Source organism: Protomyctophum bolini (assembly GCF_963924005.1).
Source record: "Protomyctophum bolini genome assembly, chromosome: 1".
Taxonomy (NCBI): domain Eukaryota; kingdom Metazoa; phylum Chordata; class Actinopteri; order Myctophiformes; family Myctophidae; genus Protomyctophum; species Protomyctophum bolini.
In genome coordinates this window covers 14,152,003-14,164,122 of record NC_137862.1, presented here as the reverse complement: position 1 = coordinate 14,164,122, position 12,120 = coordinate 14,152,003, and the positions used below count along the sequence as shown (strand labels likewise).

Genomic DNA, 12,120 nt, shown 5'->3' with positions numbered 1-12,120 from the left:
TAAACAATGTCGGACAGCTTGTGTATATGACATTTAGCACAGTGCCACAAGAAGTGAAGTTTGCTTTTTCACCTCTGAGCTGTCAAAACAGATGTCTGCACGAAGCTGCATGGTGTTATTGCGTCACACTGTGCTCACTTGTGCACTCAAAAGACTAACGCGGTCACACATACACGCTCAGCAAAAGAAAACACTTGCGCACACACACACATCCATCCAATTCAATGGGTATCATGGAAAAGAAGGATGTTGTCTACACTGCATTGCAGGAGAAATGTAAAAGTTAGCAAGAACACTGCATCAAGACAAAGACATGCCTCGCGAGACAACGTCAGTGGGGAATACCTCTACATGCTTGAGTGGTTCTTTTGAAATGTTTGGCCCAGTGAGGCCCATCAGCCCCAACAGACTACTGTAGGTAGGGGTCGAGTGGTGTTGTAAAGCTGGCTTTACAGAACAGACTACTGTAGGTTGGGGTCGAGTGGTGTTGTAAAGCTGGCTTTATAGAACAGACTACTGTAGGTAGGGGTCGAGTGGTGTACTGTAAAGCTGGCTTTACTGTAAAGCTGGCTTTACAGAACTGGATGCGAGACAAATTCAAAAATGACATTCAAACTTTGAATGGATGGCGATCCATCCATCCACACTTGAAATACACTGGAATACACTGGCAGATGAATTACAATTTACAATGTAGGCATTTAGCAGACGCTCTTAATCCAGAGCGATTTACATTAAGCAAGAACAAAAAACATGGCAATACATCACATACAAACATACAAAGTAGTTATCATGAAACATGCGTAAGTTAAGAACGTAATGGAATATCTATATAATGAAACTATACATATAAACTACCGGTAATTGATTTGACCCAGATTCCAATATACATTTTAAAAGGCTGTCATATAGCCTACTCTTTATATATTTTTTCAAATGTTCTTTCAAGGTTTGGCCTTTATAGATAAAAAAAAAATACATGTGCTCACTGCTCAGTTTTGTAATGAATTAATTTTCAGCTAACGGTATTTGAATAAAGGTTGTACTCATCAGTGAAATTAACCGCTGGGAAAATCCCTAATTGAGAGAGTGTAGACCTAACAAGCACCACCAATCAGTGCATGAAATATAGGCTGCATGGCTAACAGGGCTTGGGCTTTACCCTACCATCTCCATATAATTTGGCATATTAAAAACATGAGTTATATTAATGAGTCATTAATGTTACTTGCATCAAGGCAATTATGTTGTGATTCTGCAGATTCTGAACAGTTATCTCTTATAATGAAGATGTATTTGTTATCCATGGCATAAAAAAGGGACATAATAACATCAAAAACCAAATAAGCAAATATCTATCAGTATCGGCTAGCTAGTTATTTTAAACATCGTCGGCCAAGAATTTCCATACTGGTGCATCTCTATCGGACAGAGGTAATCTAGTTTTGAGGAATTTACTTCGTCCAATGTGCATTAAAAGATTCCACTAAAGACTCGACATCAGCATGAAAAAATGTGCTTTGCAAAAGTGGCAGAGCATTCCTCAGCAGAGAGCCAGGGGTGCAAGAGCAAGTAATTCACTTACAGAGTAATGTACAGCTCCTCCAAACAGATTACATCAACATTTATGAAAAGGACAATATATTGTGTGTGGGACTCTTGTGCTACACACAATCATAATGTGAAATATTCTTTCACATTAAATATGTCTACAGCAGAAGTGCTTGCATCATCAACATAATGTTAAAATGATCAATAATAATTTGCAATAGTTAATTAGGACGTTGATTATTTCCTCAGTGCATGCAGGCATGAAGAAACTGTTTGAGTCACGGAGGATGGCAAATTAAGCATCATATTGATAAAAGTCCACCTTAAGTTAATATTCATTCAAAAATCTGTTAATAACTAAATGACTCTAGAATAGATGATGCATTTGACCATCAAAATTAGACAACAAACTTTTAGGGTTGTCATTGACTAAATGATGAAAAATAATCAAACAACTAAAATGTTAATTTTTGTCAAAAGACTACACTAAATCTCCACCAGGTGCTAAAATTACCACAGCAATCAGTGTCAGCCTGGCATAATAACTCACCGTCTGTCCTTTCTCATGATCCTCATAATCCCATCGTGCTCGCACCTGCAGTGATAAAGAGGACAAGGGAGGAGAGGTTGAACATATTCATGTATTTTATTGAATGCTTTTGTGAGGACCTGAATTGAGGCCTTCAAGGTTCCCCTGCGGTCCTTTGAGCATCAGGTGTGCTCTTTGTCAACAATATTATATGTGTATGACGCTGAATGTCGTCAGTGTGTGTGAGATAATGAATGAGTTGAATGATGAAGGTCTGCCCTACCCTGAACCCATGTTCCTAATCACCTTTTCAAAGTTTTCTTTCACAATTTCTCTTTTAGCATTCTCTTCCTGTCCTTCTTTCCCAATCTGGCTCCTTGCCCTCAACATTGCCACAGTTTTATATTTTTTTGTCTGCTTTTGTCTGTTTCATTTTTCTTGTTTTCTTGTTTTCCTTTTTCCCCGCATTGACACATTTCCCTCTCCTCTTCCCCCAGCTCTATGATTTGGGTTCTCCGGCGGACTCCCAGGCCAGCTCTCCAGGCTGCCTGACCACAGACAGCAGCTGTGTCAACATGGGTTATCCGTCCTGCGGCCACCGGGGACGCTGCCGTGGCGAGTGGGGCTCTTTCAGCTGCCAGTGTGTGCCTGGATACACGGGCCACCATTGTGAAGAGGGTAAACTTAGTTTTGTTTCTTTTTTCATATAAACACTAGTAAATATAGAAGTTAAATGGTAAATGGTGCATTTATATAGCGCCTTTAAGGCTCTTTACATAGGTTGTGCATTACATTCACCCGCACATTCATACACCGATGGTGGCAGAAACCATGCAGGGCACCAACCAGCACATCAGGAGCAATTAGGGGTTCAGAGTCTTGCTCAAGGACACTTCGACACTAACTCTGGGGGAGCCCGGGTTCGAACTGGCAACCTTGCGGTTATACCATCCAGCTACTCTACCCCTGAGCCACCGTCGCCCCAAGTTGTATGTATGTAGTAAAAGAAGAAAAGTATATGTGTGTGTGTGCTCCTTGTCGTCCTTTTTGTTGTAGTTGTTGTTGTTTTTTAACAATTTTTCTCCCCAATTTTGTAATTATGGCAATTCCTCCCATGTGTATTCTTGTCAGTGCCAGCCCCTACTCTTGGCCTGGGGAGGGTGTAGTAGACCACCGCATGTCCAGTTCAGTTCTGTGCTGAACAGGACCCCTGGCCAAACTGGAGTCCCTAGATAGACCCTCCCCACCCGCCCTCCCACCTATCAACACTGCCAATATCCTGTTAAATTATAACATTGTGCTTGTTGGTTTGCTCAGCCAGGCTGGAGGCGTCTGCTTGTATTGTTAAGCATAATTTAAGCTTTATTTTTTTCAGCACCAAAAGGTGCTGCTCCAAACCTATTGCAGTTACGCTATACTTAATTTATCCCTGGGGAAATGCTTCTACTATTAACAGAGACTTGGTGCATTTACATGTACAGTATATAGATAATTATAGTAAATCACCTGTGCTTAATGTTCTAGGCTCTAGTGCTAACCTCTGACCCATAAGGCTAGTGTATAGAAACAGGTACATTATCCTGAACAACATGGTCTTGGAGTGAATAATTGATTTTAATATCGACAAATCCTTCTTCAGCCTAAGAGAGTTATCTCAATGCAGCTTGTATGCAGGAATGAATAAACGAAAAAGGTGCTACTTCATTTTGCCCTATGAGGCGATACTCCATGAAATATTCCTCCTCTTCCATCGCTATGGAAGATGGATTTGAAAGGTACAGTCGTTATTCCAACAGGCTTTGAAATAACGATAATTCGTTTTAAAAGGATTTAGGTATTCTTGGTTTAACTTGCCTCGGTCCACTTCAGTGAATATACAGTATAGGCCCACAAATTCAATCAAACATGTTCCAAGCTAAACCTGTGTTCATGTAATCTGCCCCGCCACTGGCTCCATGCATTGTGGGGAAATTTGGGTCTAAAATGTGTTATAATGCTCTCTCTCTCTCTCTCTTTGTGTGTGTGTGTGTGTGTGTTTGTGTGTGTGTGTGTGTGTGTGTGCGCGCGCGTGTGTGCGTGCATGCGTGCGTGCGTGCGTGCATCTCGGCCTCTGTATTGTGATAAGCAGAGGTTCCTCAGTATTCCTTTGATGGACGCAGTCACGCACACTACCAGCTGGCGTCCCCTCTGCCAGCCCGCAGGACAGTGGTCCAAGTTCTGGTACGAACCCGCAAACACAGCAGCACCATCCTCAACCTCATCTCCAAGGAACAGAGTGAATACCTACGGCTGGAGGTAAGGCTGTGTTTCTTCTACATTACAATGTTTTATAATTCAGTACCAATCAATTCCAGGCATGATTTGACAAATTCAATTTGTATTATAAGGATATGATTTGAAAATGAATAATAAAACGAGAATTCTGGTTATTTCTCATATTAAAGTATTAAAGCTACCAAGTTGGTAGTGCTACCAGGGCCTAAATGATACCATGGAGGGCATGTGGGAACATAAAAATCATCATTAGAATTTTCCACCAGCATCTGGTGGCCTGGCCTGTGTGCATGTGTGTGCGTACATGTTGCCACTCCAGGCACCCTTGACTAACAATCTAATTAATCCAGACATTCTCTCAGGGACAACTAAATCAGTTGTTCATAGAATTGTCCAATCTCCAAAGGAGAGTCTGTTGTCCTGTACACCCGTCTATTACCGCCTTATCTAATTAATACTACCACATAATGTCACCTGTGTCGGCCTGCAGCCAACGAAGCTGCTAACATCTCGCGGCTATCTGCCACCACAGCACCGGTCTCTTGCCTCAGTCGCTAGTTTCTTAACAGGCACCATTAGTACGTTATTTGTAACCCTGTTTATAGCACAGATTAACAGTTGGCAAAATGTCTACGTCAACTATGAAAAAAGAAAAGTCAATACCGAAGAAGACTGTCAATTCAAAACCTGAGCGTATGGAGAAAATCAAGGTTGGAAAGCCGTGTAGGGGGCACGGTGGCACAGTCGGTAGTGCTGTTGTGGCGTGTTGCCTCACAGCTAGAAGGTCCTTGGTTTGATTCCCGCTGGGGGGTGTTTCAGTGACACCATTATCTTATTACTTAAATGGTTACAATGGGTATGTACTGTATAGGAAGGGGACCTGATCAAATATCTAAATATGGAATCAAGAAACTTAAAAACTGTCCGGGGTGAAACACAAAAGCCTGAGTAGACGTTAAAATTACCCCAAACATCTTTGAAAGTGAAATATCCCTTTATAACCTCAAAGAAAGATCCAAGAGTTATTGCCATGCGGGAAAGAGTGTTTCCCGTGTGTGTGTGTGTGTGTGTGTGTGTGTGTGTGTGTGTGTGTGTGTGTGTGTGTGTGTGTGTGTGTGTGTGTGTGTGTGTGTGTGTGTGTGTGTGTGTGTGTGTGTGTGTGTGTGTGTGTGTGTGTGTGTGTGTGTGTGCGTCTGCGTGCGGTGAGCACAATTTCTTTATTGAGATAATCTAAAGAGTACACTGTGTAGTTTATTATGTCATAATATCAGGAACGGTGTAGTGCCCAAGTGCTGTAGAGAAATTCTGAATGTGTAATTTGAGTTTGAGCTACTACGTGCATTCCTCTGTGTATATAGTTTGTACATATTTACATTTGTGTTATATGTCTCTTATTGCATTTCCATTAACTGAACAGTTCAGTTATTGCTTCTTGGTTGGAAGGCGAGAATAACTTGATTAAGCTGTTTACACTTTAAGTACAGAAATAATGCTCACTAGTATTTCTGTATCAAGCAATCTCAAATACTATTATTGATTACATACATTAACCCGCTCTCCCCCTCGGCTACAATCATTTATTTCCCTCCCGTCGTAAACTGCCATATTGCTCCCACAGTGTTTCTGTCGGTCCCATGTTGGTTTCTCCTGTGTTATCTGATGATGGGACTCGAGAGGCGTGAAAGCGGAAAAGGCGTTGCTATAAGCATCAACAGATGAACAAGCTGTAGATATTTTGCCAACTGTCACTGCTGAAAAACTGTGGGACTGAAAGGTTTGCCCAGAGATTACGGTCTGTACAGGTACACAGCAAAGGGTTTTTCACAGAATTGTTTCTCCATTACAGAAGAGAACACAAGGTAGAGAGACAGAAACTATATAGAGCCCGACTGATGCCAGATTTTTGGGTCCGATGCCTAGACCAAAGATTAGAGTTGTTATGACTATATATATATATATATATATATATATATATAAAGAAAGGTAAAACCAGAACATCTATTGTGTCAATATAAAAAACCTCAAACTTCTAAACAGCTCAGCATCGCAATGTGAGCTTGTAGATCGGTAATTTAAAAAAAAGTTAAAATAAATAAATAAAACTTTCCCCATAATGACATGCCCACAATAGTGGTCAAAACTCGGAACACATCGGTGGGATAATTGCTGATGCGATGTTGTACAAGTTTTTTTAATAATAATAATAATGACAACAAAAAACCTCACAAAAAACATGCAGTAATCCTGGTCTCTAAATCGGCAAAAAATAAATAAATCCGAAAATAACCTTCCATTACTCACAGACTGCTTGAACAGTAATTACAATAATGTAATGCCTGAAAAGGACAATTTTGTACAGTAAATGCGCAAGGAACTAGTGTTGTGGTGGCTGAATTTATAGATTGCCGTATCATTGTGTATTTGTCTGCCTTCCATTCAAACTCATTCACAGTAAGCCAATTTTCAATGTGCTAATTCCAACTCAACTACTGGCATCTCTGACCAACAACTGATTATTATTTTTATCTATGCTGTCCTGCATCCCCCCAGCCCCCCCCCCCCCACATGTCCATTCCCTCACCCGCTCGATTAACTCCAGAACAGCCACACATTTTTCAAATGTGTAAATGTACAATCACCCACTCATCCTGCATATCAGATACCATCACCTCCTGCACGTATCCTGAATATTTAGTCACACTCTTCAACTCCACCTGCTCAGCCACCCTGGACTGCGTAGCTCCTCTAAAACTCACTAGAAAAAAGTCTGACACTGCTGGCACCCCCTGGCTAAATGACACAAGTTATTTAATACAATCAACTCCATCTTAAATTCTGTTTCATCTACCACAAACACTCCAATCCCTAGCCCAGCATCATGCAAAAAAACAATACTACTAAAATAATCATTTACATCGGAAGTATTGGGGGTGCTGATGGCCATGTGGTTAAGGCACGTACCACATATACTGTAGGCCCTCATTTATCAATCCTGCGTACGCCAAAATATGGGTGCACGCCGAAATTACCGACATTTTCGGCATTTACCATTTCCGGCAAAGCTTGAAATTGAACTTGAGTAGGACAAAAATGTGTTATTTAATGAATGGTTCACATGCAGGTTCAGGTTTTCGTTCACAAATATATTGTTGTAGGCTATATTAAATGAATAAATAATTTAATCATTTAATATAGGCTACAACTAACAACACGCAGGCGCGTAGCGTGGATCAATGATTGACTGTTCAAATTAGCATGCGGGGGGGGGGGGGGGGGCAGCACATCCCCGGCTGATAGGTGTGAAGTGTGAACGGTTTGGGGGACCATTAACAAAGGCGGCTTGCATGCTGTGGTTTACTAACAAGAAATTTGCATGCACAAGGCTCGAAGTTAAACTGGGCCAGCTCTAAACTGCCCAATGGACCCTACGCCGGTGACACAGTGACAATTGCTTGCAATTAAGTTGCGATATGTGCGTGCGTGTGTGTGTGTGGGTGAGGCGGGCAGCAAGGTAAGCGAGGCGAGAGGAGAAAAGTGTTCGTTCTTTATTTATTTAAAACACCATGGGCTTGCAAGTTGCGTGTGCGTGCGTGCGTCTGTGTGTGTGTGTAGGAGAGGGAAACGTTTTAATTAAATTTTTTCGTCATGTAACTATGGTTTCCATGGTCGTACTGCAGTGGTTCATGTCGCAAAAACGAGGGCGAGGCTTGATTTCATAGGGCGTGGCAGATAGATTTCAGCCGTCACATTTATTAACGTCAGAACTAAATTAAGGAAGGATCAGCTGTTTGCGATCACTTTATAAATGCTGTGGCGACGTGGGTGTACTACGAAACCTGCACTCGAATCTGTCGCAGATTTTACACTCGATTGATAAATGAGGGCCATAGGCTTTGATGCCTGAGAGCGTGTTCTGGGTGGATGTGCTGCATGTCACTCCCTGACTCTCTCCCCTGTTTGTCTCTCTCTCTACTTTATCATAATAAAGTCTACACTTTAACAAATTATATTTATTAAGCCACTCAGAGATATGGAATGTGTCTGTCTTCCGAGTCTTCTATCAGTTTATGGTAACCTACTGTCTGTATGGTAACGTAATGAGCTCATTACGTTACCATAGGCTACATGGAGTCTTTATGTAGGTCGGCTATTGAGTTTAATTTAGCAAAAATAGTCAACAACTTCAGAGTAGAACAAATATTTAATTGTTGAACTTCAGTGATTTCTCTGTGGGTCTGAAGTGGTTTATTCAATTAGGAAAAGCCTGTTTCTTGTTTTTGTCATCAGATTTTTGTTGTTTTGTTACAACGAAGCAACTATAAACTATTCGGTCCCACCCGCCCCAGGGTAAGCAGACAGAATGTCCCAGGGAGAGCAGACCCAATTTGGATTCCTGTGCTAGTTAGCAACAAATATCCAGACAGCTACTGTATAACACTCGCATCAGTGGACACGACAGGGCCAGGATTTCAAGCAAGCAATAGCTTACTTAGATTGAACGCCACAACACCAGGCCTCATTACTTACTGTATGTCTTTGTTGCCCAAGTCGTGAACCTCACACACCGAGTTGGCAGTGCCCGGCATCGAACCCAGAACCTTGGGATTGGAAAGCACGCACTCTATCCAACCGAGCTTCCACGATACTATTCCTATTATTATATAATGAAAGCAGAGGAATCCTTGACATCCTGTCCCTCTTCTTGCTTAATTCTGAGAGAGTTCTGAGAGAGAACAAGAGTAATTCTGTGTCCCTTGCTCTCTTGGTTACTCACTTTAACCCTCTTATTGCCCTTGATGCTATTGACGTAATGAATAAGAAAATCCCCCACCAACCTTGACATAATTGACGTAATTGTTTTATTCCTTATAATCGGGGGCTTTGTTTTAAATTATGTAGCAACTTTTAGCATGTTTGGGTAACGGCCAATGTCCTCTACCTAAAACCGACCGAGACGCGAGCGGTCTTTATGTGCATAGCTGCGTAAAATGCGATATTCGGGGCTTGATTAGAGCTTAAGCTGACTTAGATATTAAAATAAATGATGATCGCTTAGCATCCCGGACAGATGACTAGCAGATGTTGATGTTCTGTTTAACCGGAAATGACATCGCCAGATTCGCTCTATTCGGTCAAAATCGGCGTTATGGTGAAGTTACCGCCACCATCAGGACTGAGTGTCTAATAGTCTTGCCCCGTGAAAATGAGATATAGTGTGTATATCACGGATTTCTTTATCACAGGCATTGATCAAACATTAATTTACATGACAATCGGCTGGGGTTTGCAATATCTGACCAACCAACCGTCCATCCGTCCATATGCCTCCTTTGAACTCAGCTTTCCTGTATGCCCAATATGACAGTATGGAGGAGAGGGTACACGTACACGCACCGTCAATATTGTACAAATTCCAGCATGCAAATGGAATGAAACTGTGAAGATGCATGTTGATTACTCACCTTCGGCAGCCCCCCCGCAATGTAACTATATGACTGTGGAATTAAGTTTTACACTATGCAGTCAGTGTGTTTGCTTTTTAATCAGGGGAAGAGATTAGTTTGTTACTCTTGGCTGGCTGTACATCGTTCACAACGGGGAAAGTTTGCGTGTGTGCACAATCCGAGAAAGCCATTTATTTTTTCTCAGCGTTTCTTTCTTTAATTTTGTATACCTGCTTTAAATTGTGTATACGCACTGCCAGTTGCATCATGTTCCTCATCATTATCCGTGCATACACATACACATACACGTGTGTGTGTGTGCATGCGTGCGTGTCTGGTGTGACACAACAATTCAGTTTTAATTTAGTTTTAATTAATTTAATTTAGTTTTGGATGTATCGATGGAAGGAGGAGATCGTCAATGCAAATTAGCATTGTTGAAGCCCAGCAAAGCGCCACAACACTGGTTTCACGCCAGAATACCTTTTAATTGCAGTAATCCTGTAACATAACATTTTACTTTTTAAAGTATAACATTACCGAACACTGGGCAGGAGAGAGTGGTGGACATACTGTATAGAGAAAATCAGATAAAGAATGTGGACAGTTTTTGCTCATGGTTCCATGAAAATTCCCCCCAAAAATGATTCCATTTCAGTTTGGCTTTGATGCTTATCACTTGGTTATCACTGGGAAATAATAATTTAAAACACAAGTGTGTGTGTGTGTGTGTGTGTGTGTGTGTGTGTGTGTGTGTGTGTGTGTGTGTGTGTGTGTGTGTGCGCGTGCGTTTTCATTTATCAATTTGCAAAAGATCAATTGAACCTCATTGAACCTTTGCTAAAAGCTACATATAGCCATTAGGCATGTGGAAAATAATCGATACGTATCGATACATCGATTATGACGTGCGCGATGCGAGTGAATCGGTTCATTCACTGTGTGTCGGTAGAATTGACGGGTGAAATCTCGATGGATCGTTCGCGGAGTGCTTGTATCGGTAAAATCCGTGGTTGCACTGTTTTTTCATGGTAAATTTCACCCTATCCTGTGTTTCCGAGGCGCATTCAACGTACCATCAGAAAGGAAAAAAAAAAAAGGTCTCTCGCGAGTCGCAGCGCAGACACAGGGCGCGTTCGGAAATAGCGCACTGAGCCCACTGTGCAATGCAAACTAATAGGAGAGTGTGCTCCGGTGTGGTATTTCCGAACGCGCCCACAGTCAGTGAACAGAAGCTACCGTACGACGGTGCAGAGGGTGCTTCCCGCAGAGGAGACACGTTGAGAACAGACAGACTCAGACTATAATAGCACCCGCGACTAACAGAAGTGAGCCCCACGCATTAAACAAGAAGCACCACCTTTACTCTTTAGCTTTATAAAATAGCTGTCCGAGTAGCTTTGTCCGTCGATCAGTTGACTTTTCACTGTAGCGCTGCGTGCTGGACTGCTGGTAATGAGCCACACTCCACAGCTGTGCTTGCTGATTATCCGACGCAAATCTGCGTCGCGATCATTATCAATTTGTAATTAAAGAAAGCTTCTGCAGTCTGCACACACGTGTACAACAACAACAACGCCACAGCAACTTTCCACTGTCCAGCTTTCCCCTGCTGTTCTCTGGGATAGAAGACTTATTTATATTCTGCAGCAAGACGGTGTCGCACGCCTAAAATTGCAGATCCACAAGCTCACAGCGGGGCGTGGATGAGACGCGTTGTGAGCTTGTACATCTGCTATGTATTTATAATAATAATACATGCAGGCCAGGGTCTTCAATGTTTTTCAGGTCAAGCCAAGGACCACTTAGCTGAGAGTGAGAGATCAAGTAGGGACCCCCATATAGGCAATTATATTATAAAACTGTTGCAGATTAAACTAGACATAGACTTGTTTGACAGCACTACAAGTGTGACCTGTAATTTTTGTTTTGTTTATTTGTTTCTTTTCTATTTATATGTTGGTAACATTAATTGATGAACGATAGGCTATTACATTTTAATCTCTTGAAACCTCTATACTCAAAACCTCAAATTGACCTTTGAGATATAATAATTATACTATAGCCTATGATTATTAGTAATCTAACAATTCCACAATAACCAGCAGAGAGCAGACCCTTTGTTTACTTACAGAATTCTATAAGTTGGGTTGTTTGAGATGCAGAGCTATAATACTAACCTACAGTAAAACAATAAATTGCTTTGAATTTAAATGTAATGCATTTTTACATGTTTTGGGAAATTAATAGAGCTTTAATATAAATCCTTTCTATTGTGATGAATCGCCATCAAATCGTATCGGTAGAGGGGTGAATCGCATC

General features: G+C 41.5%; 1 protein-coding gene across 1 annotated transcript in view; it reads left to right on the top strand.

The window, feature by feature from the left end:
- Positions 1–12,120, top strand: part of LOC308319426 (neural-cadherin) — a gene marked incomplete at both ends in the record, with an annotated part of 307,480 nt that overhangs the window by 255,123 nt on the left and 40,237 nt on the right. The window contains 2 exons of the mRNA XM_080769498.1: positions 2,578–2,758; positions 4,209–4,375. Of these exons, the coding sequence (XP_080625624.1) occupies positions 2,578–2,758; positions 4,209–4,375 (348 nt within the window). The remainder of the gene's footprint in view (positions 1–2,577; positions 2,759–4,208; positions 4,376–12,120) is intronic.